Source organism: Rhincodon typus, chromosome 6 (assembly GCF_021869965.1).
Source record: "Rhincodon typus isolate 14 chromosome 6, sRhiTyp1.1, whole genome shotgun sequence".
In the NCBI taxonomy this organism is placed as follows: Eukaryota; Metazoa; Chordata; class Chondrichthyes; order Orectolobiformes; family Rhincodontidae; genus Rhincodon; species Rhincodon typus.
The window spans coordinates 36160756-36183950 of record NC_063337.1 but is presented as its reverse complement, the minus strand read 5'-3'; the positions used below and the strand labels follow the sequence as shown (position 1 = coordinate 36183950).

General features: G+C 40.7%; 1 protein-coding gene across 2 annotated transcripts in view; it reads left to right on the top strand.

Moving 5' to 3' along the window:
• Window positions 1-23195, top strand: part of sgcg (sarcoglycan, gamma) — a 493040-nt gene that overhangs the window by 460408 nt on the left and 9437 nt on the right. For both annotated transcript variants that reach the window (XM_048598066.1, XM_048598067.1), the window contains exon 8: window positions 18732-18855. In XM_048598066.1, coding sequence (XP_048454023.1) covers window positions 18732-18855 — 124 coding nt within the window. The remainder of the gene's footprint in view (window positions 1-18731; window positions 18856-23195) is intronic.

Genomic DNA, 23195 nt, shown 5'->3' with positions numbered 1-23195 from the left:
AAAGCCTCGGAATTGTACAGGCTCATGGCAATGAAGGACCTTGATGGGGGTAACAAAAGTTTTAGGTTTGCCTTCGGTACTAAGTAATATCTAGAGATTTGATTTAAAGTGCGTCCATGCTTGAAAAACTTCAAAATGTCAAACGAGCTGGAATCTTAGATTAGTTTCTGACTTGAAATAATTCCTTTGCTTCGTGACTCCATTGGCAACTCTGCTGCCTGCTTTATTCAAGCAGTTTGATATGAATCTCTGGATATTTATGAAGAAAGGAAGTAATTTGATCAGAGATCACCACGTCGCTAAATGTTTAATTTTGGATCACTGCATATGTTCAGTGGGTAGAGGCATGTGCTGGTTTGTAACAGTAACAAATTGCACACTCAGTTTTAGAAATACATTGCAACATCTTTAAAATGGAAATGTAATTATGCAAATAAATGGATATTGCTGTGCAATCATTTCCAAATATCTTGGAGTTTAAAATATTCCAGGGAGTATTCATTAATTTTAAGTCTTAGTTTTTATTTTACTCAAACAAGAGTATTTCTACCACAGAACCGTCAATATTGTAAGCATTCTCTGCGGATGATAACACTTATAAATTACTTATCAACCAAATCTAGTTTGAATAACATACTGATTGGCTACGAAGTGCCAAGGCAGTTGATTGAGCATACTGGGAGATGTTCTAAAGAAATTTGGATCAAATCTTAAAAATGTCATGTGGCAGACAGAGGGTTGATGATTATATTACTTTCATTTGTTAGCCATCCAATTTTTTCTCGAATTGTGAAAATAGAAGGCAGGTGCATTATTAAATCTCAATCACAATTAACATGTTCATTAGATTTTAATTTTGTAACTGATTTTGTCTACTATGAATGTCTTTTACAGTTAGCAGCAAGACAAAAGAAATTAGATATTTGCCACATCATCATAGAATCCCTACAGGCAGGCCATTCAGCCCATCGAGTCCACACCGACCCTCCGAAGACCATCCCACTAACATGCAACCCCCTACCCTATCTTGTAACCCTGCATTTCCACCTAGCCTACACATCCCTGGACACAATGGACAATTTAAAATGCCATCTGATGGAATTAAATAAAACAGCAAAACATGAGAACAATTATATTATGATTTGCCACTTAATCATCTTTAGCTTTCAAACATGAAAGAGCTGGGTAAGTTTTTAAACTTGAAACAGCATTAAAAGAAGAGAGAGGCATAGATAGGGTGAATAGCCAAGGTCTTTTTCCCAAGGTAGGGGAATCCAAAACTAGATGGCAGAGGTTTAAGGTGATAGGGAAAATATTTAAAAGAGACTTAAGGGGCACCTCTTTCATGGAGAGAGTGGTGCATGTATGGAATGAGTTGTCAGAGGAGGTGATGGAGGCTGGTACAATTACAACATTTAAAAGGCATCTGGATGGGTGTATGAATAGGAAGAGTTTAGAGGGAAGTGGGCCAAATGCAAGTAAATGGGGCTAGATCAATTTAGGATATCTGGTCGGCATGGATGAGTTGGAACAAAGGATCTGTTTCTGTGCTGTACATCTCTGTGACTCTGCGCCTCGAAGAGGCTGACATAGCAAAAATTATCAAGGTATAAACAATGAGGTAGCAAGGTTCTGTATAGATAAATGTAGAACATGAAAATGTATTGGATTAACATGCTAGTTTACACAAGTTTATGATGGAAAGCCATTTCTATGGTGTACATGGTAGGGTGGAATTTGACTACCTTTGCCTGGCATTAACAGGGCAACTATGGTCTCCAAATGCCATGTAGCTAACTGCATTTCAAAAGGGGCCCACTGCCAGGTGTCCAAAGTGGCAGCCTGTCATTTCATCATTTCAGATGTAGACTCCCTTTAAGCCAGAAAGTAGGGTCGTGCGACATGGTAATGGAAACAAAGAAGTTTGCCACAAGTTAACAGTCAGTTATTTCTGTGGGCTGCACAACAGCAGCTGTCTTGCAACTGCCTCTCCAGATTCAAATGAGATTGGAGACTCAAATCACTGGGAGCTGTTTGTTTCCTGAAAGGGTGACTATGCATTCTGCAATTCACTCACTCAAAAGTGAAAAAGACCCAATGGCCTTTGCTGCACATACCCACTGAACACCCTGGGGTGGGTTTGCCCCCTGAATGTAACAATGCTGTGAAAGGTGACTGTTCAATTCTTTGAACAGGAAAACTTTTTTTTTAAACTTGTTTGGCTGATTTTCAAAGATAAGTTTTTTTTTTCATTTTTTGCCTTATAATGATACACACCCCAATATAGGTGGCCACTTTTACTCAGAGAGTAGTAAGGGCGTGGAATGCCCTGCCTGCAAAAGTAGTAGACTCGCCAGCAAACTTTAAGGGCATTTAAATGGTCATTGGATAAACATATGGATGATAATGGAATAGTGTAGGTTAGATGGGCTTCAGATTGGTTTCACAGGTCGGCGCAACATCGAGGGCTGAAGGGCCTGTACTGCGCTGTAATGTTCTATGTTCTATGTTCTATCCAAGAGGTGATGCTGGTTGTCAGGAGCCAGTGGAACATTAACTGACCTGAGATAAATGGATAAAAAGCAGCAGAATATAAAACGTGTGCATACAAGTTCATGTTCCATGTCTGACCCTGGTGGATCTCTGCTAGCTGTGAAGAGCTATACAGGATTGTAGGTTGGGGGAGGTGATGGCCTAGTGGTATTATCACTGGACTGTTAATCCAGTGACTCACTGTTCTGGGGACCTGTGTTCAAATCCTGCCATGGTAGATGGTGGAATTTGAATTCAATAAAATATATGGAATTAAGAATCTAAGATGACCATGAATCAATTGTCAGGGGAAAAACCCATCTGGTTCACTAATGTCCTTTAGGAAAAGAAACTGCCATCCTCACTTGGTCTGGCCTACATGTCACTCCAGACCCACAACAATGTGGTTGACTCTGAACTGCCCTCTGGTCAATTAGGGTTGGGCAGTAAATGCTGCCCAGCCAGTGATGCCCTCATACCATTAATGAATTTTTTAAAAAAGTATAAATGAATTGCATGAGATCTGTGCCATGACAGCATGATGGGAAATAGGTTTGTTATGAATAAATGTATTAGATGTGTTAATAAATAATTAAATATTCATAGCTCTGAATGTTCATGTCAAATCCATGCCATATTTTACTGCAGATAAGTTAATTTCAGGTTTTACATGTATTTTTTCACTGATTAACAGGCAATGTTTAAGGCCTGGTCAAGAACAGCCATGTAGAGGCCACCACATATTCCTCACTGCATGACACTGCAGTTGTCACTTGCATTCTGATTGTGTTGTATTAGGCAATGGCTCTGGAAGGGCTAATGTTTGATACATTACGTGCCACCCAATCAGATGATGTCACGCAATCCTGGTGGAGGGGATCAGGGAGTCCAGCTTTAGATCCTAATGAAGCAGATGTGTCAACTCTGGCTTCTCGTTGTGTTTTTAATTATGTCAAATTAGCCAATTTAAATTGTACCTATTGCTATGATGCAAATGCAAAAATCCTCATCTTGAGGGCCTTCTTGTGGCACAGTGGTAGTATGTCTAACCCAGGTTCAAGTCCCACCTGCTCCAGAGGTGTGTAATAATATCACTGCACAAGAAGGATAGGTTAATTTTTTTAAAAAAGGGGAAAAATGTCTGTCTTAGCAAGAGGTAGTGGAGTCAGCACAAGCACTCCAGCTGATTGCCATTGCTACAAAATAAATAAACCACATATTGTTGTTAAGACTAGTGCCTCTTCTTGTTTATACCTGCAAGTAGTTCACAGTCTCTGACTAACCAAACAGGGTCTTAGACATAGTTTAGAAAGGAGAATTGGTTGCAACAGTCTACCCCCAACTACAAAGTACCAATAGTTGGTTCCACAAACATACAACTTTGAATCATCAGGAGCATTCTCCATTTTGTTTCAAATGCTATCAACTGATTGTCACCTTGTCCCAAAATGATGTACCATACTAAGAAAACAACAGATGTCAGTCAGGTCAAACAAGGGTATTTTGTGATGCTGTCTATGTTATCCAAGTGGACTGCAAACATCATTCATTTCCCAGTGCTGGTATAACAACTCTGGAAAGAGTAAATGTCAACATGTAATACATCTCAGTCAGGCTGTCTGGTGGAGATGTTAAGCCACTCATCAAGGTAGTTGATGTGATGTCAGAAGAAAGTCACTAGGAGCCGTTTTTGAACATATCAGAGAGCCTACAATATAGTTTCTGTAAAAGTCTGATGGCAGTTTGCTTGCTGACCATCCTGACAGAGGCATATTCCATTCTAGCAGCAGGAGCTGCACATTAGCAATTGCATGAAGATCAAGGCACTGATTGCAATCACAACAATGATAATAACAACAAGGAACACCGGATTAGAAGAAAAAAGCACTAATTTTCAATGAATTGCCCTTTACTGAAAAGCAACATAATTAATAAATCACAGAATTGTTACAGCGAGGAACAATGTCATTCATTATGTGTGGACCAACTCTCCAAAACAGCATCATGACTTTATGGTCTCTTCTGCATTGGGAAGATGAAAAGCAGACTTTTCATCTGCTTTGCAGAGACCAAGTCAGGATGGTTTGTGACTTGAAAGAGAACTTATAGGTCATTGTTTTTCTAAGCATCTGCTGCCATTGTCTTTCTAAGTGTCAGCTGCATTGTCCTGGATGCTGTCGAATTCCTCGAGTGTTGTTGGAACTGCACTCAGTCAGACAAATAGAGAGTATTCCATCACACTCCTGACTTGTGCTTTATTGATGGGGGACAGGCTTTGGGGGATTTAGGAGGTGAGTTACTGTGGTAAGATTAAGACCATTCTCTTGAGTGAACATTAACAGACCTCATTAAATATTACTATAAATAAACAATGTTAAGAGAGGGCATCTTCTGGAACGCCACAGGCTCAGGCTTCATTTCCATATGATCTGATGTCACAATGAAGGAGCAAACAGCCAGCTGCTTATATACATGCTCGGTAGATATTGCTGAAGTAAAGGCATAGGCAAAACTCATTACTCCAAATCTAACCACCATTTCCCCAAATTCTTTCACAGTGCATTAAACATTTAAATTTAACTATGGACATTTAAGTCTTCACTAATGCTCCCTGTAAACTGCACAGTGGTCCATGCGTTCAGTCTCTCTGATGTCCCGTGTAAAGTGATCTGCAAGGCACGCCTGTCACAGCACTGACTTCCAGTTTTGGAATTTTCTGCTGCACATGGCCCCCAGACACCCAGGCAGTTAGTAGAAAATTAGAACGAATACCACGGTTATCTCTCACCTTCCCAACCAGCCCCCACCTCCCCAACAGACTTAGTCTAGTTTGCCTTGAACATTAATCTCCAACAATGTTCCTAGCTCTCTTGGAGATTATGTGTGCTCTATCTTGTCATTACTGTGGAAAAGGAGGAGAGATGGGGATTGGAACAATAGTTTCAAAGAACAACCGGTTCTTGGGCTGTACAGCAGGGAAGATTGATCAGGGAAATCTTCTTTTCTCCAAGGAGTCCCAACTTCTCCAATTTAACTTCATACCTGGAGTTCTCATCCCATTCTCATAAGTATCTCCTGCAGTCTGTTCACTACATTCATTATCTTTCCTAATAAGTGTCACCCAGACTGAAGGAGCAAACAGCCAGCAAGTGAACTGTCATAACCCCTTAAAGAAGAAGACGACAAACTGACATTCTGTATTTGTGTGACAATGGGCAATTAAAAAACTACCAGGAGGAGAAATTTCCACAAACATTCCCATTCCCAGTGATGGAGGAGCCCAGCACATTAATGCAATAGACAAGGATGAACTGGTTGCACCCATCTTCAGCCAAGAAGACAGAATAGATGATTCATCTCCGTTTCCTCCTCAATTCACCACTACCATAGATGCCAGTCTTCAGCCAGTTTGATTCACTCCATATGATATAAAGAAACAGCTCAGCACATTGGATATAACAAAGCTTGCAGAACCTGACAGTATTTCAGCTCCTGTATTGAAACCTGAAGCAGATGAACGGGCGGACCCAGTTTCTATAAATTCCTCTGAGTCATACACCATCGAGACTTGGGAACTATGTCGTCGTTCCTAAACTGTTGGGTTGAAATGCCAAAACTTTCCTCCCAACAGCACTCTGATGTATCTTCGGAATATATGTTGTAGGGGTTCAAGAAGAGTTCTCATGATCACCTTCTCATGTGTAATTGGGGATGATCAATATGTGCTGGCTTTGCCACCATATTCTATGAATGATTCTGCCAAATTCCTTGGAAGCTCTTAAGGGAACATCAATTGACACTGAATATTGGGCTCAAACTGCTTGTAAAGCCAGTCAGCTTAAATTCATTAGTTTTCCACAGCTTTCGAGCAAACATTCAATTTTAAACCCTTCTTAAGAGATGTTATCAATATTCTCCTTCTTGTGAAATTACCAAAAGTTATGAACCAAATACTGCTCCCAGACGACCCTCAGCAACACGTTTAAGGTATAAAACAATGTAGAAAGAAACAACTGAAAAATACAAAGAGAGGGGTATAGTGAGGTGGCAGCTGCTTGATGCAATCCCTAACAAAGTCAGGGATAGAAGGGTAAGGAGGATTACAATGCTCCTGAGGAACTTGGGCCTGTCAAAGTGGACTGTGAAACAAAACAGAAGAAAAACATTTTTCTACTTGTTTGTCTTTTAATGGTTGGGCAATGTGCATAAAGAAATAAACCCATGGAATGTTTGTATAATGCAACAGTAGTAATACGAATTGCATCACAATACACTATGCTTAAATAAAATAACTTAATTTAATATAAACTAAGAGCTGACTGTAAATTCTGCAATCACACAAGCTATACTATATCACAGCAATTATCTCCAATCAACATGTAATTATAACTAAGGTGCAAAACAATTAAAGAATGAATTTTCAACTGCTATATTAACTCACTAACCACAATCTAAGATATATTTTCTCCTTCTTGCACCAGTTTTCAAAGTAATTGAATTTACCTGTTATCAGACATTTATTTCAACCACTTAGCAGAAAAATGTTCTTTGGTGGCAGAATGGAAAGGAAATAAAAGCAGAATATTTATTCAAGATTAGACTGGAATCCATTGGGAGACAGAAAATCATGTAGTTACATGAATATTTAACATTAAAATGCACACTAAGTCCTGCTATTGTGGATTTTACTTCTTTTAGCGACCTAAAAATGAACATAACCATAGAATTCAATGTTTTGCCAGCTATTTTCCTATTATCCACTCCACACATAGCCTGTGCTGGCAGAATAGGCATTCCTTTGGGAATTTCTCTTCCCATAGGGAAGCTTGAAGATGAAGGGGAATTAGAAGTAAATAAGCAGAGGAATGTGTGCTTGTATCTGAGGGTAAATTTACCAACATAAAAATGTAGAACCACAGATCCATTTATGATACTTGGACATGTCACAGATGATGCATCTTTGTATCTATTCTTCATCAAGGCAACCTTGACTGACATCTTCCAGTGGAAAAATAATTTTTTGGAGAAGTTAAAATTTGAATCTCTCTCCTTGTGCACTAACAGAAATGTCAACAAATGAGCCATCATTGTTCAGTAGCTGATGGAAAAATGTGAATGTGGCCTGGCTGTCGGCTATATAGCATAACTGGGAGGTAAACTAGCTGTGGCTGTGCAATGGGAGAGCAATGACAGAGCTGGTAATTTGTGACAGAGTCCAAAATGGACAAGCAGTAAATATGAGGCAATAGCCTTAAATTTACAACATGACTAAAGGGCTTCACGTTTCCATGATGCTAAACATAAAAGAAAGACGAGCAACAAGGACCCAAATTGTGACACGTTGGCTCAAGAGGCCATAGGATAAAAATTGGTCCATGACATGATTTGTTGACAGGTGTAAAATCTGCAGAACAGGACTTATTTTGGGACATTGTGACTCCAATCTGCAAAGTTTTCAACTAAAATTAGATTGGACATACCTCAGGCATCCACATAAAACATCAATTAAGTATATACTAATTACAGGTCTAATCCTGTTGATGGGCCCTGACCAGAAACTGGACTGCAGGCTTTGGGATCTGGATGTAGTCAAGACTGCCAAACAAGGGAAGTTAAGAAGAACCTGAAACTGTAGGTGGACTGAGGATATTGGCAATTATCTGCCCGTAGACATTTCTCTCTTCATTCTGCAACAAGGAAAGCAATGGGTCAGGACCTTATGAACGATTGCAACCAATACAAGGATTTGCCTAGGCATTATTCTGCACCACTCTCCTGCTATCAAGCCAACTGTGCCAATATTTGATGCTCAGTGCAGTTGAAAAATCACGAAGCATGAAAAGATTTGATAGACAAGGGCTGCATTTTGTAATCATGTTCAGCAGGTTAGATAACTTGCATGGCTGATTGAATAATCTGATTATCTTATTGGATTTTTTTTATACCAAATGAATTGATTTAAAAATTAAACAGATCAAGCTTCAAATCATTTAGTAACAATTGAAAGTGAAATTTCTAGTGCAAATCATTTCAATGACAACATTTTATTCTGTGTTTCATTCCATTTGTTATTAAGTGAAATTTAGTACACTTACAAAGTGGTAAGTCAAGAATGAATTGATTTTTGTGCTGGCTAATAACTGTGGTTATAAACTATAAATGTTAAGTGATTGTATTATGGATATTATAATGAATTTCTTGTTCAGTACAAGAGCCTCTTCTAGTTAACTATTAAAAGGTTATCCTCTACCAAAGAGAAAGCAGGCCTTGTAGCTGCCTCCACTTAGACAATAATAGCAGCAAACCTATCATATGGTGAGGTGCAGACTCTATTTGATTGCACCTACAACAGAGGACAGAGGACAGGCAATAAGAAGTATGGACAGGGACAGGGATGAGGGGAATGGGGACCAGTGGGGAAAATAGGAGGAGACTGGGACCAAAGTGTGAAGGGGCAAAGTGAGGGGGAGAAGAATTGGGGGGTGGGGAAGAGTGAGGAAATCAGAGGGGTAAGAGTTGAGGGAGTTGGAAGAATGGGACTGAAGGAGGAGTGCAAGTGGAGAAAAATTGTGTGGTGACCAAGGAATTAATTCAGGAGGTTGGAATTTACAACGGTAGCCTATTTCTACTAAGTCAGTGAAGATAAAGAAATTACATGTTCTACTTGAACTTGCATCTTCCCAGCATCTGAATCAGATTTAAATCTGCCATCATTTCTGTTTGCCAATCTGTGATGAAGAATCAGTTGAAGGTTCTTAAATGAACTCAAGTGGGATACACTGCTCATTTCCTTTCACATTGCTTATACTTCCTTGCAAACTTTGCTGATACTTGTAGTCTGAACTCCATTCACTGATAAGAATATAAAACATTCCTCCAAATGCTGTTTGGTTGCAGGTTTCACAAAGTGTTGTGAGCTCATAGGTGATCTCAGGTCACCACACCAATGACCAATCTCTGGCACTGCCATTGTCATGTGTTAATCATTGCTGGTGTATACTTTCCAGGATATTTGCCCAACAGTGAAATTGGAATAATCATTTTTCCATCATATGCCAGCAAGTCATCTACAACTGTGAAATGTTGTTGGTGCTCAAGCCATATGTTGGACTGAGGTCGACAAAGTCAAAAGTCGCAGGACACCAAGTTATAGTCGAACAAATTTATTTGAAATCACAAGCTTTCATAACGCTGCCCCTCGCCAGGTGAACTCTTCACCCGACGAAGGAGCAGTGCTATGAAAGCTTGTGATTTCACATAAACCTGTTGGATTATGACCTGGTGTCATGTGACTTTTGACTTATGTTCATGACTAACACATTGAACCTTTGGTGTGGCCATCCTTCCACAAAATACCAAGAAATGATGACATATTCTAATTTGCTTCTCCGCCCTTATTATAATTTGATGGAGCTGATTAAACTGGCTGGCCACCATCTCCCATCAACTCAATAATATAACTAGTTACAATGGATTCTATCTTCTATCTGGGTTCCGCAATGAGTCTAGGAAGCCCTATGAAATCTTCTACCTGTTGTCCTATGACCAGTTATTCCAGAACTGAAATGTCTTTGACCAGTACTTCCCTGACTGTTGTTCCTTGAACAGTTGCAGTTTGACTATAACTAGTTTAACACCTTCCGCCATTTAAAGAAGGTTGAGGTAAAGTCATACATATGTGCTGAATTAAGAATTCCAAATTCTGAAATTGATGCCCATGCTCCCCTATTTTACATCCCTTTTTGTTGTGGAGATTCTTGCAGCATACCTTTAATCTTAAATGGTATACCTCCTGAACCATGCAGTTGTGCAGTTGCTGTTGTAGGTTGTAAGCAATGTTACTTCATTCACGGTACTCCAGCTGATATTATGGTGACATTTGTTGTACATCAAGCTTAAAATTAGTGAATTAAAATTAGTAAAAATTGAATTCTGGATGATCCATTTTCCCTAGTAATGCCTGTAGCTTTTCTTTTATTGTAGCTTGTTCTACCACATGAACTATTTTGTGAGTAACTGTTTAACTTCTTATTTATCTTGATTTAGCTCCAGTTTGACACATCTTCTGGAAGTGACCGAGTGACTTCCAGAAAAAGCATTCTTTTTGAATAACTTGACACTACTTATACTTGTGAGGTTTTGTTTTTGCTCCACGTTGCTGACACTAATTGCAGTATCTGCCATATAGCCTACATTCTGTAGCCTGTATTGGCTTCTCATGTAGGTCTTTCAAGTTTTTGTACCTTAAGAAATAAATAGATTTTGCTGATCTATATAATCTTCTCCATTTAGGATTGATCTGTGTTGTTTCTAGATTTCTGCTTTGCCCCTCATCTGAATGGCTGTTTCCAAAGTCAAATCTTCCTTTTGAATGTACTAAATCTAACAAAGATCCGCTTATCAGGAATTTCAACTACAATGAATTCTGACTTTCAAACTCCGTGGTCACTTTTCTCCACTAAACTGTAGAGATCATTAAAGATGCCATCTGTATTCCCTGAACTCTTCTATTAAATCTTGCTCTTTTCAGAATTTTATTTTATGTAATGTTAACGTAACAGTCTAAAACTTGCCGAACCTCAAGTATTTGTTGCTTCTCTTATGCCTTGGCAATTTATTAATCTTGTCAGCTGCAAACTTATTTGAATATAAATGTTTATTTACTTGTTCAGCTTCTGATTTAGTATCCACTTTGAACACAATTCTGTATCTTAAGAATAATTTTCTCAAGGAATATGCAATTATGTGTTATACTTGGCTCTTTTCTGAAATTATATCTTCCTGGAAATTTTATTTCTGCTGTCATATATTCCTAATGTAATTATACATTTGCCTCAAAGGCGGTTGACTTACAGTATAACTATGCTGCTGCTGTGTACTGGAAGCATTCCTCATGCTTATGTGATCAAATGGAAAATTCTACTTCGTGCAAAAATTCATGTCTCTTGCAAGTAAATTGATGTTTCCCTTCTTTTGTGACTTCTCCAGGTGAATCCCATTAATTGTGGCCCCAATAGACAATACCCTTTTCCTCAATTGTTTTACTGAGTGACTTATATTACCTGTGTGTTTAGTAAATGATTCCTATCCTCTCAATGGCAATACTGAATGAATCCAATTCTTTGTATCTTGATAAGACAAATCCTGTACTTTCACAGATTTCTTAAGATGATTTGTGCTGTTTGCAGTGCTCCTAAAAAATATTTATTTGTTCACAGTTTTTTTTCCTGGATGAGTGCTGCTGTGAATAACTTTTAAAAATGCTTCCTACCTTTCCCATGATTTGAAATAATGGATCTCCAGCTTTTTCTGTGGCCCCAATAATGTCCTAAACTTTTTTCTTCCATGAGATCCTATCTGACTCTAATATCTCCCTTTATCACTTTAATTCTGGCTGTGCACCAATGTCTGTGACCAGATTTAAACTTAACCTTAATTTTTAAATTTAATTTACTTCCATGTTCCTTGACTTACCTACTGCAGTCAATCTTCATGGTGCCCAATCACTATGGCAGTGACACTGGATCCAAACTATAAGCACTTCACCTACTTCTAGCGATTATAACCTGTACCCGTGCTGTTTTTACAGTTTTACCCTTGCTGAACAGGGATTTTAAACTTTACTCACAAAGCCTCTGATGACTGTTTGCTCACTGACTGAACTCCAACATGGGAATACTCCCACACTCAACTGCCTGTATCTGCTTTGGAGTTACTAACACTCCAGTTCCAGGCAGTTGCTAATCATCTCTTACCAGGTCTGAAATACTTTTTGCAATTGATTGCAGATTCTGCCTTGAAGAATCTTGCCACAAATTGCTCTTCTGTTGGGTTCTTAAAAGCTAGAAGCCTTAATGCTGTGTCTGAAAATTCTTTAGACCTCCACCACTTGCTATCTAATTGTAAGATGAAATGATACCCACACTGGTATCATGTGGCATGATGGATCTTCACTATAGCTCATCATAGTATTAAGTACAACTGGTACATATGCTGCCACCATCCTCTTTACTGGTAGGAATTCTCGGTGCCTGGCTAGTCTAGTGTTGCAGAGGAAAAGAACTCAGTAATCTAATAAGAAGAGGCTCTTGTCTTAAAAAAGATGCATTTTATTACATGATAGTAAGGTGTACTGGTATATTAGACATTGTTACTAAGGAGGTCCTTCAAGTTAGATTTCACTGCTTTGAGGTCCAAAGCTGTTCCCCTGCCTGAGTTTGTATATCATCAGGTTGGTCAATGCTTACTGTACACCTTGGCACTAACCCTTTCAAACCCTTACACTCTTAAATGAAGAAATAAAATACTTTGGATTTCATTTCTGGATCAGTGCCTGAGTTTCTAACTCATATTGCCACCCACCTGTCAGAACACAGTTAGATTTAAGCTTATTCCTGTTATTAAAAATCTTTTGGCTAGCATTTTAATATATATTCTATCATTTTCTTTTGTAGTATTTTTCATGTTAAAAGATCTGAATGATTATCTTCACATATGCATTAATTTCCTTTAGCCTTATTGCTTGTTCTAACATCGGCAAGGCGAAATATAAACAAGATCAATTCTATTTTAATGTCCTTATCAGCCAATTAAATCATTGCAAAGTTTTTTTTTTCAAAAAGTGCATCACAGTTGTAAAGTTTTTAAACAGTTTGCTAATAGTTTTGATTAAATTACCACTGAATATTCACTGAGGCTAGTGGCCAAAATGGCCTTTTTAAACTTACACTTCACCGATATAGTTTTACTTGTCTGAATAATTGTCTTACCCCTAACCCTAACCTCATGCACATTAACGTCCTGCATTTCTCATGATTCCTATAAATCGAATAAAATTGCAGGGTCCAAACCTGGCCTCAACATACAGCGCCATCTGGTGGTTGAAACATATATCCTTCTAGTAATATAGGAAGCAGCATTTCAAACTTGGCTCCTCGTTTAACTGATAAAAATATCAATCCATTATTGTCCTGTCTGCCCCAAAACTTGCTCTATATTTCTAATGTTACTTTCCTATGCTATGATTCCTTGGTCCTTCTTTGATTTGCCTCCATTCCTTTTGAATAATCATTTGGGAAACAAATAATCCAAACTCTTTTCTCCATAACATGCATCTTTTCAAACCCCTTTCTCCCCATCCCTTCATTATTGCTTCTAACACCAAAGAGAAAGAGCTTGTTCATCTCTTAAGATCATCTATGCAGCTGTGACATGCTACCTCTCCCACTTCTGCTTCCCTGACCATTGCTAACCTATCACTCACTCAAAACTTGACCTTCCATCACTCAGCAGCATCTAGTCCCTTACAAAGCTGCACATTATGTTAAGGGCATGATATAAATGCAACTTCCTGTTGCTGACTCAGACACACCATGTGTGACTGATTGTGTCTCAAGCAATCCATGTGGCCATAGGTCTGCTTACCAGAAGCCAGTTAGCAAGGACAACCTTCCTTTAAACAAACATACTTTCTGAATTTGCATACACATTATAGTATCATACAGACAATAGTAAGTTACAATTGTCTTCTGTAACTCCAGTTCTAATTATCTGCTTTGCATATAACTTATTAAATTGTCATTCTACACTCATTCCAGAATCCTCATCGTTGTACACTATAATTTATATAGAAGCTGATATTTGGAGTAATTGCAATAGCCTAATAGATAAAGACATTCTATGGTATAGACCAAGAGATGCCATCAAACCAGCTCACTTTTTGATTATTATTCCTAATTCGAAGACTATGCTAAGTGAACTGACATAACTAAGACATCCAGTGGTTACTAGAAAATACTTCAATTCCCTGAAGATAGGGATTGAACACAATGAATAACCCTGGTGTTTCAGTAGACATCGGGCAGAATTTAATGCCCTGCCCTAGGGCAGGTTTGGAAGTGTAGAGATATTTATGCAGCTGTGTGGGATTCCACCACCTTCCTGCCTCAGCCCCAGTGAAGCCCAGTGGCAGACAGGCTCTTGGTTCTTCCTACTTCACTGCCGATCGATCAGTCACCAACATTCATAACCTTTTTGGGGGATGGGATTCTGCATTTCTACTGTGTTCTGTGTGAAAGTGAGCATCCTGACTTCACACCTTATATGGCTTTGCTCTAACTTTAAAATGACATCCTGCCATAACCATGGATCACCGACGGACCTATTGCGCTTTAATTAGAACATGTTTCTTTTTCTTTAAATCAAAGAACTATTGCAAAAGTGAGCGCTGATCTAAATTTAGTGACTGCCTTGAGAGAGAGAGAGAGACTTTGTAATGTCATACCTTAAGAGGTGTCAAAGAAGGGTCACAGGGAGAAAACACACTATAACCTGAATGTGTACACTCCTGGAGTATCTCAGACTGTGAGCATAATGTTAAAAAAGTGGTGAGAGATCTGTTTGCATTTTCCCACTTTCAAGCACACACAGGGTTTAGAAGTGAGTTTCAACCCTGATCTATGTATGTTAGTGGCCTGATGTCTTGTTATGTGGATTAGTATGCCGTGAAGGTCACAGCTCAAAGAACATGTAATCATCCATGCATTTCTATTTTCAATTGTGGGATGTGGGCATCACTGGCTGGCCAGCATTTATTGCTTGTCCCTAGTTGCCCTTAAGAAGGTTGTGGTGAGCTGCCTTCTTGAACTGCTGCAGTCCACCTGTGGGTTGATCTTTAATGCCTTCAGGGAAGGAATTCCAGGATTTTGACCCAGCAACAGTGAAGGAACAGCGATATATTTCCAAGTCAGGATGGTGAGTGGCTTGGAGGGGGTACTTGAAGGTGGTGGTGTTCCCGTGTATCTGTTGCCCTTGTCCTTCAAGATGGAAGTGGTTGTGGGTTTGGAAGGTGCTGTCTGAGGATCTTGGTGATGTTCTGCAGTGCATTTTGGAGAGAGTACACACTGCTGCTACTGAGCGTCGGTGGTGGAGGGAGTGAATGCGAGCTGCTTTGTCCTGGATGGTGTCAAGCTTCTTGAGTGTTGTTGGAGCTTGCACCCATCCAGGCAAGTGGGGAGTATTCCATCACACTCTTGACATGTGCCTTGTAGATGGTGGACAGGCTTTGGGGGGTCAGGAGGTGGGTTAATTGCCACAACATTCCTAGCCTCTGACTTGCTCTTGTAACCATTGTGTTTATGTGGCAAGTCCAGTTGAGTTTCTGGCTAGTGGTACCCTCAGGCTGTTGATAGGGGGGATTTAATGATGGTCACACCATTGAATGTCAAGGGCAGTAGTTAGATTGTCTTTTATTGGTGATGGTCATAGCCTGGCAATTGTGTAGCATGAATATTACTTGCCACTTGTCAGTCCAAGCCTGGATTTTGTCCAGATCTTGTTACATTTGAACATGAAATGCTTCAGTATCTGAGGATTCGCGAATCGTGGTGAACATTGTGAAATCATCAGTGAACATCCCAACTTCTGACCCTATGATGGAGGGAACGTCTTTGCAGGTAAAGCAAAGGAAAAAGACAGTCTCTCACTCTGGACAAAAGAATCAAGAGAAAAGAGTTTCAATCAATCTCCAAAGCCAAGAATTTCAGAATTGATTGTTCAACTGCGAATGTTAATACTACAGGAAATCTCCACTGTAACAGTCACAATATTCCTCTTAATGAACAGATTTTTTATTTTTACATTTTTCCTGAACTCGTATCTTTTGTCCAATCTGCATATTTCGACAGAATCTTAAAGGGGCCTGTTAGTCTGGGCTATGGCATGAGAAGTGCAGTGTGGGAGACCTTTCCCAATGTCAGGAGCAACGTGGGCATCAAGCTGAGATTCTGTCTAGGGAGCAACAAGGTGTCTATTAAAAGGGCCTAATGCTGGTTTTCAGGCTCATTTAATGCAGATCTTGCCTTATCAATACGCAGCTTCCTGTGTTACCACCATGTGAGGAGATTAAACACTGAGAGATCTAAGAAAATACCTTGAGATTCCAGCTCACTGCTTCCATACTTGAAACTCCATCTTGGAAACCCAGCAACAGTATCTTAAGGCACACTCATGGGCAGTGACTGCATGTTCCTACATCCACACACCTTGGCATCAGATAATTGCCCAATTTCATCATCAACATGGCATATCTCCGATCCACTTGAACCATGCTGCTGCATAGCCCTGCTCCACCTCAAGGTGCCCCAGCAATTATCTTCACAATGCTGTCACAAGGACATAGAGCACACAGGGACAGTCAACCATATTGGACTAGGCTGCATCTCAGTTCTGCTTGTTTGCTCTCGTAGACCTCACTCATCTTGAAGCTACCCAAATGCTCACAGTGTCCATTCCTTGCCGTGCCTTGCTTTTTTGCACATTGCTCCCTCAGCCAGAGTTACCAGACTCACTGTACTTCCATCCTACCTTGCCGTTTAACACAAACACAAAACCAAGCATCTTGTCATGTTGGCAACAGACCTTAAACAGGTCAACGGATATAGCCTTCAGTCAGGATGTTCCAGTACAGTAAGGCCCGGGCAGACTCCGATAGGGGCTTGGGCATGGTCAGTCAGCCAACTGGGATGGTCAGGATCCTCTCCTTGTAAAGGGTGAACAGCCAAATGTCAGATAGCCCTCTATCCACCTTGGTTCTTTCTACCCTTTGGTAGGCTGTATTCTGGAATAAGAGAAAGGGAGATGAAAGTAGATGGCATAGCTGCTGGTGCTGGTAGATGTAGGGGAATGGTGGTGAGTGCATAGAAGGTGAAGAGTCCATGCATGAATGGTAGTGTGTGGGTTTGTGAAGGGGGGGAGTGTGAAAGCAAGTTAGGGAGGATGTTGCATGTAATTCTGAGAGTGATGGAGCATGAGCTTTGATGGGAGACTGATACAGAGTTCGAGTGAGTGTGAGGAAGCAGCAAGATTATTTGGCATGACCAAGGCATGCATATCCTACCAGCAACTGTGGGTGGGAGAATCAGGCTAGTAGCATCAGAGGAGGGAGTGCCACATCGAATTGACTTGAATTGACTTGAATCGAATTGAATTGAATTGAATTGAATTGGCTTTATTGTCACAAGTGCAGGGTAAGAAGTTACTGAGGTGACTTTGGGATGATCGCACCAAGTAGCATTGCCCAAAAGAAACCTTCCGTGAAACTCAGTAAAAATTGACACGTCCAATAATCATCAAATTCAGCCTTAATTGTTGCATTTAACTATTTCATCTTACATTTAGAAATTAATAAATTCACTTTTTTGTTCATTCAAGAAAGCTTCATTAAATTGAGTCCTATCAAAATATTAATTGAGTATGGGGGAAAGGTATGCACAAGGGAAGGGATCACATTCTTTGACTAACTAAGGGGCAGGGTTGGGAACTTAAGGGTTTGAGGTGTCCTTTCTGGAGCCATAACAAATTGGGGAACCTGCCAAGGTACCTGGTCATAACAGTCTCCATGTTCTGTCTTCACCACGCAAAGGAAATTGTTTCTCTGTATCCACCCTTAAAATCCTGGACAGGCTGCCAGTCTCCAGGCCTTAAGATCTTTGTCAGGACAATAAAATTGCCTTGCCTTCAAAGGCATGCTTTGCCTAGATGCTTGGTCTCCTCAGATTCTCTATACAGAAAGAAGCTCAAGCACAAGGCTCAGAACCAGCTTTTTCAGGTACAGATGCCCCAGCTGTGTAGCACATGGCTATATTATGCTGAATCTTTCTTGAACATTAGCACTATGGATAACATTGGACTCTCGTGCACCATATTCATGCTCAGTGCCTCATTCATGAAAGTAAGGAAAGCCCCAAACACCTTTGCATGCCTGATCTTGACTGCTATTCATGACATCCTGGCAGCAGTATCTTCTTCTTGAGGATATGCAAAACTCAGGATAATTGGAAAACATTCCGCCAGAAACAAGTTTGTGAGAATAGCACTTAAGAAGCACTTGTATCATGCAACAGAAATTGCTGCTTGTTTTGTTTTATGTAACATTCATGAGTTGAATTTAATGTAATCTGTGTAACTGTGTGAAAGGCTGTTATGATAAAGATTTGAAACAGAAAATTAGGCTGTGATCGGTTTTCATGTGCTAATATAGTTTAACTTGAATTGTAAAGACAACAAAAAGCAAACTTTTCTCCAATACACTGTTTTGGATTTCATTAGCATATTATTTACAGACTGGCAAAAGTGTTTCTGTCACCCTCTTTGTGAATTGAGGATATCAGCTCTTAAACATAACCTTCTTTTATTTACAGGCTGGAGTCTCCAACACGTTCTTTGTGCATGGATGCACCAAAAGGAGTTCAGATCAAAGCAAGAGCTGGAAACGTTGAAGCCTCTTCTCAGAGGGACATTGTTTTTCATACAAGTGAAGGAACGGTGAGTCCAGATAAAATTCACAGTGGTATCTCTAGCACTGCTCAGGGTATCCCTGCAAAAGAATGAACTTTGAAATGTTTTCAAAATGACACTGGGTTTCAATTGTAGAATCAGGTTAGGAAGCAATTAATTAGCACAAACGTGAAGTTTGTTTTTAAGTCAGGGAAGAATGTTCGTCTTTTTGGTTTTAAATGATGGGTTTTGCATCTGCACTACAAAAGCGGTTTCAGTTTCATTCTTTTAACCTTGTTTGAAAGGCCAATCTGTATCTAATAATATTCTAGTGCCTGTTTGAACTTTCTGTCTGGGAGACATGTTTACAAGGCCTCTATTTAGGGAAGCACACATCTCTGAGATCTGAACGTTTGAGGTGAATTCTATGGAACTCCATTACCCATTTTCACCTCTGCCAAATCCCATTTTCACCTCTGACTCTTCTGGTATCCTGAAAGTTATGAACTATGGAGTGCCTCACATATGAGAAACTACAACAGAAGCTCAGAGAGATAGTTCATGTCAGCTGAGATTGCTGAATATTTTCCTGCACTTACAAAGGAGTCCTGGTCTTCCAGGATGCAACAGCCATCTCTGTCCATTCAAAATTCAAAATAGGTTTCAAGCCCACCTGTCCCAAAATAGGCATCTCTGCTGCCAGAGGGATAGAACACTGAGGATAATGGGACAGTTGGGAAGATATGGTGTGGTCAGCTAAGCTTTCTTCGGAATTAGAAGTTCATGGCCACTATCCTTAAAGGAAAGACGATCACAGAGAAGCAGATTGGGTACAGGAGCCCACATGAGCAGCACATTGGAAGGCCAGGACAACAAGGTGCAGGGCTGGATGAACACAGCAGGCCAAGCAGCATCATAGGAGCAGAGAGGCTGACATTTCGGGCCTAGATCCTTCATCAGAAAAGGGGGAGGGGAAGGGGGTTCTGAAATAAATAGGGAGAGAGCGGGAGGCTGATAGAAGATGGATAGAGGAGAGGATAGGTGGAGAGGAAACAAACAGGTCGAAGAGGCGGGGATGGGGCCAGTAAAGGTGAGCGTAGGTGGGGAGTTAGGAAGGGGATAGGTCAGTCCAGGGAGGACGGACAGGTCAAGGGGGCGGGATGAGGTTGGTCGGTAGGAGATGGAGGTGCGGCTTGAGGTGGGAGGAGGGGATAGGTGGGAGGAAGAACAGGTTAGGGAGGCAGGGACGAGCTGGACTGGTTTTGGGATGCGGTAGGGGGAGGGGAGATTTTGAAGCTTGTGAAATCCACATTGATACCATTGGGCTGCAGGGTTCCCAAGCGGAATATGAGTTGCTGTTCCTGCAACCTTCGGGTGGCATCGTTGTGGCACTGCAGGAGGCCCAGGATGGACATGTCATCTGAGAAATGGGAGGGGGAGTTGAAATGGTTCGCGACTGGGAGGTGCAGTTGTTTATTGCGAACCGAGCGTAGGTGTTCTGCAAAGCGGTCCCCGAGCCTCCGCTTGGTTTCCCCGATGTAGAGGAAGCCACACCGGGTACAGCGGATGCAGTATACCACATTGGCAGATGTGCAGGTGAACAAGTTCAAAATCTCCCCTCCCCCTACCGCATCCCAAAACCAGTCCAGCTCGTCCCTGCCTCCCTAACCTGTTCTTCCTCCCACCTATCCCCTCCTCCCACCTCAAGCCGCACCTCCATCTCCTACCGACCAACCTCATCCCGCCCCCTTGACCTGTCCGTCCTCCCTGGACTGACCTATCCCCTTCCTAACTCCCTACCTACACTCACCTTTACTGGCTCCATCCCCGCCTCTTCGACCCGTTTGTTTCCTCTCCACCTATCCTCTCCTCTATCCCTCTTCTATCCGCCTCCCACTCTCTCCCTATTTATTTCGGAACCCCCTTCCCCTCCCCCTTTTCTGATGAAGGGTCTAGGCCCGAAACATCAGCCTCTCTGCTCCTATGATGCTGCTTGGCCTGCTGTGTTCATCCAGCCCTGCACCTTGTTGTTTTAAAAATAAAAGGACTTCTTTTAAGCCCAAATTTATATTTGACTTGGAGTTTATTTTGTTGGGAAAGGCAGGGTAGGTATGTTGTTTCTTAAAATAGAGTCGTCAGGTTATAGAATTCCTACAGTGTGGAAACAGGCTCTTTGGCCCAACAAGTTCACACTGAACCTCAGGGCATCTCACCCAGACTCATCCCCCTAATCTACACATCCCTGAACACCATGGGCAATTTAGCATGGCCAATCCACCTAACCTGCACATCTTTGGACTGTGGGAGGAAACCCATGCAGACACAGGGAGAATGTGCAAACTCCACACAGACAGTCACCTGAGGGTGGAATCAAACCCAGGTCCCTGGTGCTGTAAGGCAGCAGTGCTAATCACTGTGTTACTGTGCCACCCTGATGGCCCTTAGATGTTTTCTTGTTGTGTATGTGTATTTGTATGTGCGTGTTTGTGTGTATGTGTTTTGTGGATTTTAATACTTTTCTAATCTTGTTTAGTGAACTTTAGAGATAGTAGGAACTGCAGATGCTGGAGAATCTGACATAACAAGGTGTAGAGCTGGATGAACACAGCAGGCCAAGCAGCATCAGAGGAGCAGGAAAGCTAGAAGAAGGGTCTAGGCCCGAAATGTCAGCCTTCCTGCTCCTCTGATGCTGCTTGGCCTGCTGTGTTCATCCAACTCTACACCTTGTTATCTTAGTGAACTTTAATTTGTTTGTACAAACCCATGGAATCATATTGTCTTATAATCTTACTATGTTCTAAGGATCACAAACATTGCCTATTTGAAAAATTGCTGGCCCACAGCCAGATGATAATTTAGAGGACTTGCCTCAGATTGTAACAGGATAAAAGTTAGATTTTGTTTCAGTGACACCTTGATTGTGTGATTAAAAACACTTTATAACAGAGATGCGGAAATAACAGGGATGCAGAAATATCTCAGGTCCTTATAACAGAGGCCAACAGGTTCAGAGGCGGCAAGAGAGAGAGACAGAGCGAGAGCAAGAGAGAGAGCAATATTGATCCTGGATTTGGGCCAATGCAGTTTTGTCCTCTTTTATATGTTGACAGACTATAAGCAATCAATTACAATGATGCCTTGATCCCATTGAAGGTAACTTGGAGAAAATGTCAAAGCCTCTGACCTTTTAAATTTGGACAAGTTAAATGTAAAAATATACACATTTCACTTGTAAATACCAGATCTAATGTGTCTTATGAAGATCTGAATCCATGTCGATATGTACACTAAGAGAAATTTTGCAATATTTTTTGAAACCTAAAATGGTATCTTTTAAAAAATAATGGGTAGAATTTCCTTGTAAATTTTCCAGAAGATGGCCACTAAACTCAAAATAACTTTTTAAATTCAGGTTTTGGCAGATCTTTGTTCAAAGTCAAGGGTGGCTGATTAGGAAAACATCTAAGGACCTGACCACTCTACTTTAAGAAGTGACATACCTACCCTGCCTTTCCCAATAAAATAAACTCCAAGTCAAATATAAATTTGGACTTAAAAGAAGCCCTTTTATTTATAAACTGGCTTTCTTTTATTTGACTGGTTATCACATATGTGCATATCATAGAATCCCTACAGTGTGGAAGCAGGCCATTTGGCCCATCAAGTCCACACCAACCCTCAAAAGATCAATCCATCCAATAACCCTGCATTTCTCAGGGCTAATCCATATCCCTGGACACTACAGGTAACTTTAGATGGCCAATCCACATAAACTGCACATCTTTGAACTGTGGGAGGAAGCTAGGGCACCCGGACACAAGGAGAATATACAAACTCTACACAGGCAAGCACCTGAGGTTGGAATTGAACCCAGAACACTCATGCTGTGAAGCTGCTGTGCTAGCCACTGAGCCACCGTGCTACCCTATTGTTTCAAAACGTATCCTCTACTTTCATATGCTTTCATGATTCAATGATGACAACAGCTGTGTGGGACCTTGAACATTTGAGCAGTATAGGACGAGTTATAAGCAAGAAATTCAATTATAGAATCAGCCCTTGTACTGCCACTAATTGTAATACTGTGGGGTAAAAATTCATCTCGGGTGTTGTCACAAAACAGGCTGTATTGGATTAGTCACAGTGATATGCAGTTCCACTGACTGCATTCTACATGTTTTAACCTTCAAAATATCTTGCAGCCTTTAATGGTCTGAATGACTCTGCACAACCTGTTGTAAATGGGTCTGAAACTCATAAGATTGAGGAGTGCCATAAACACTATCCACTATGATGATGAGATAGTAGGAACTGCAGATGCTGGAGAATCTGAGATAACAAGGTGTAGAGCTGAATGAACACAGCAGGCCAAGCAGCATCAGAGGAGC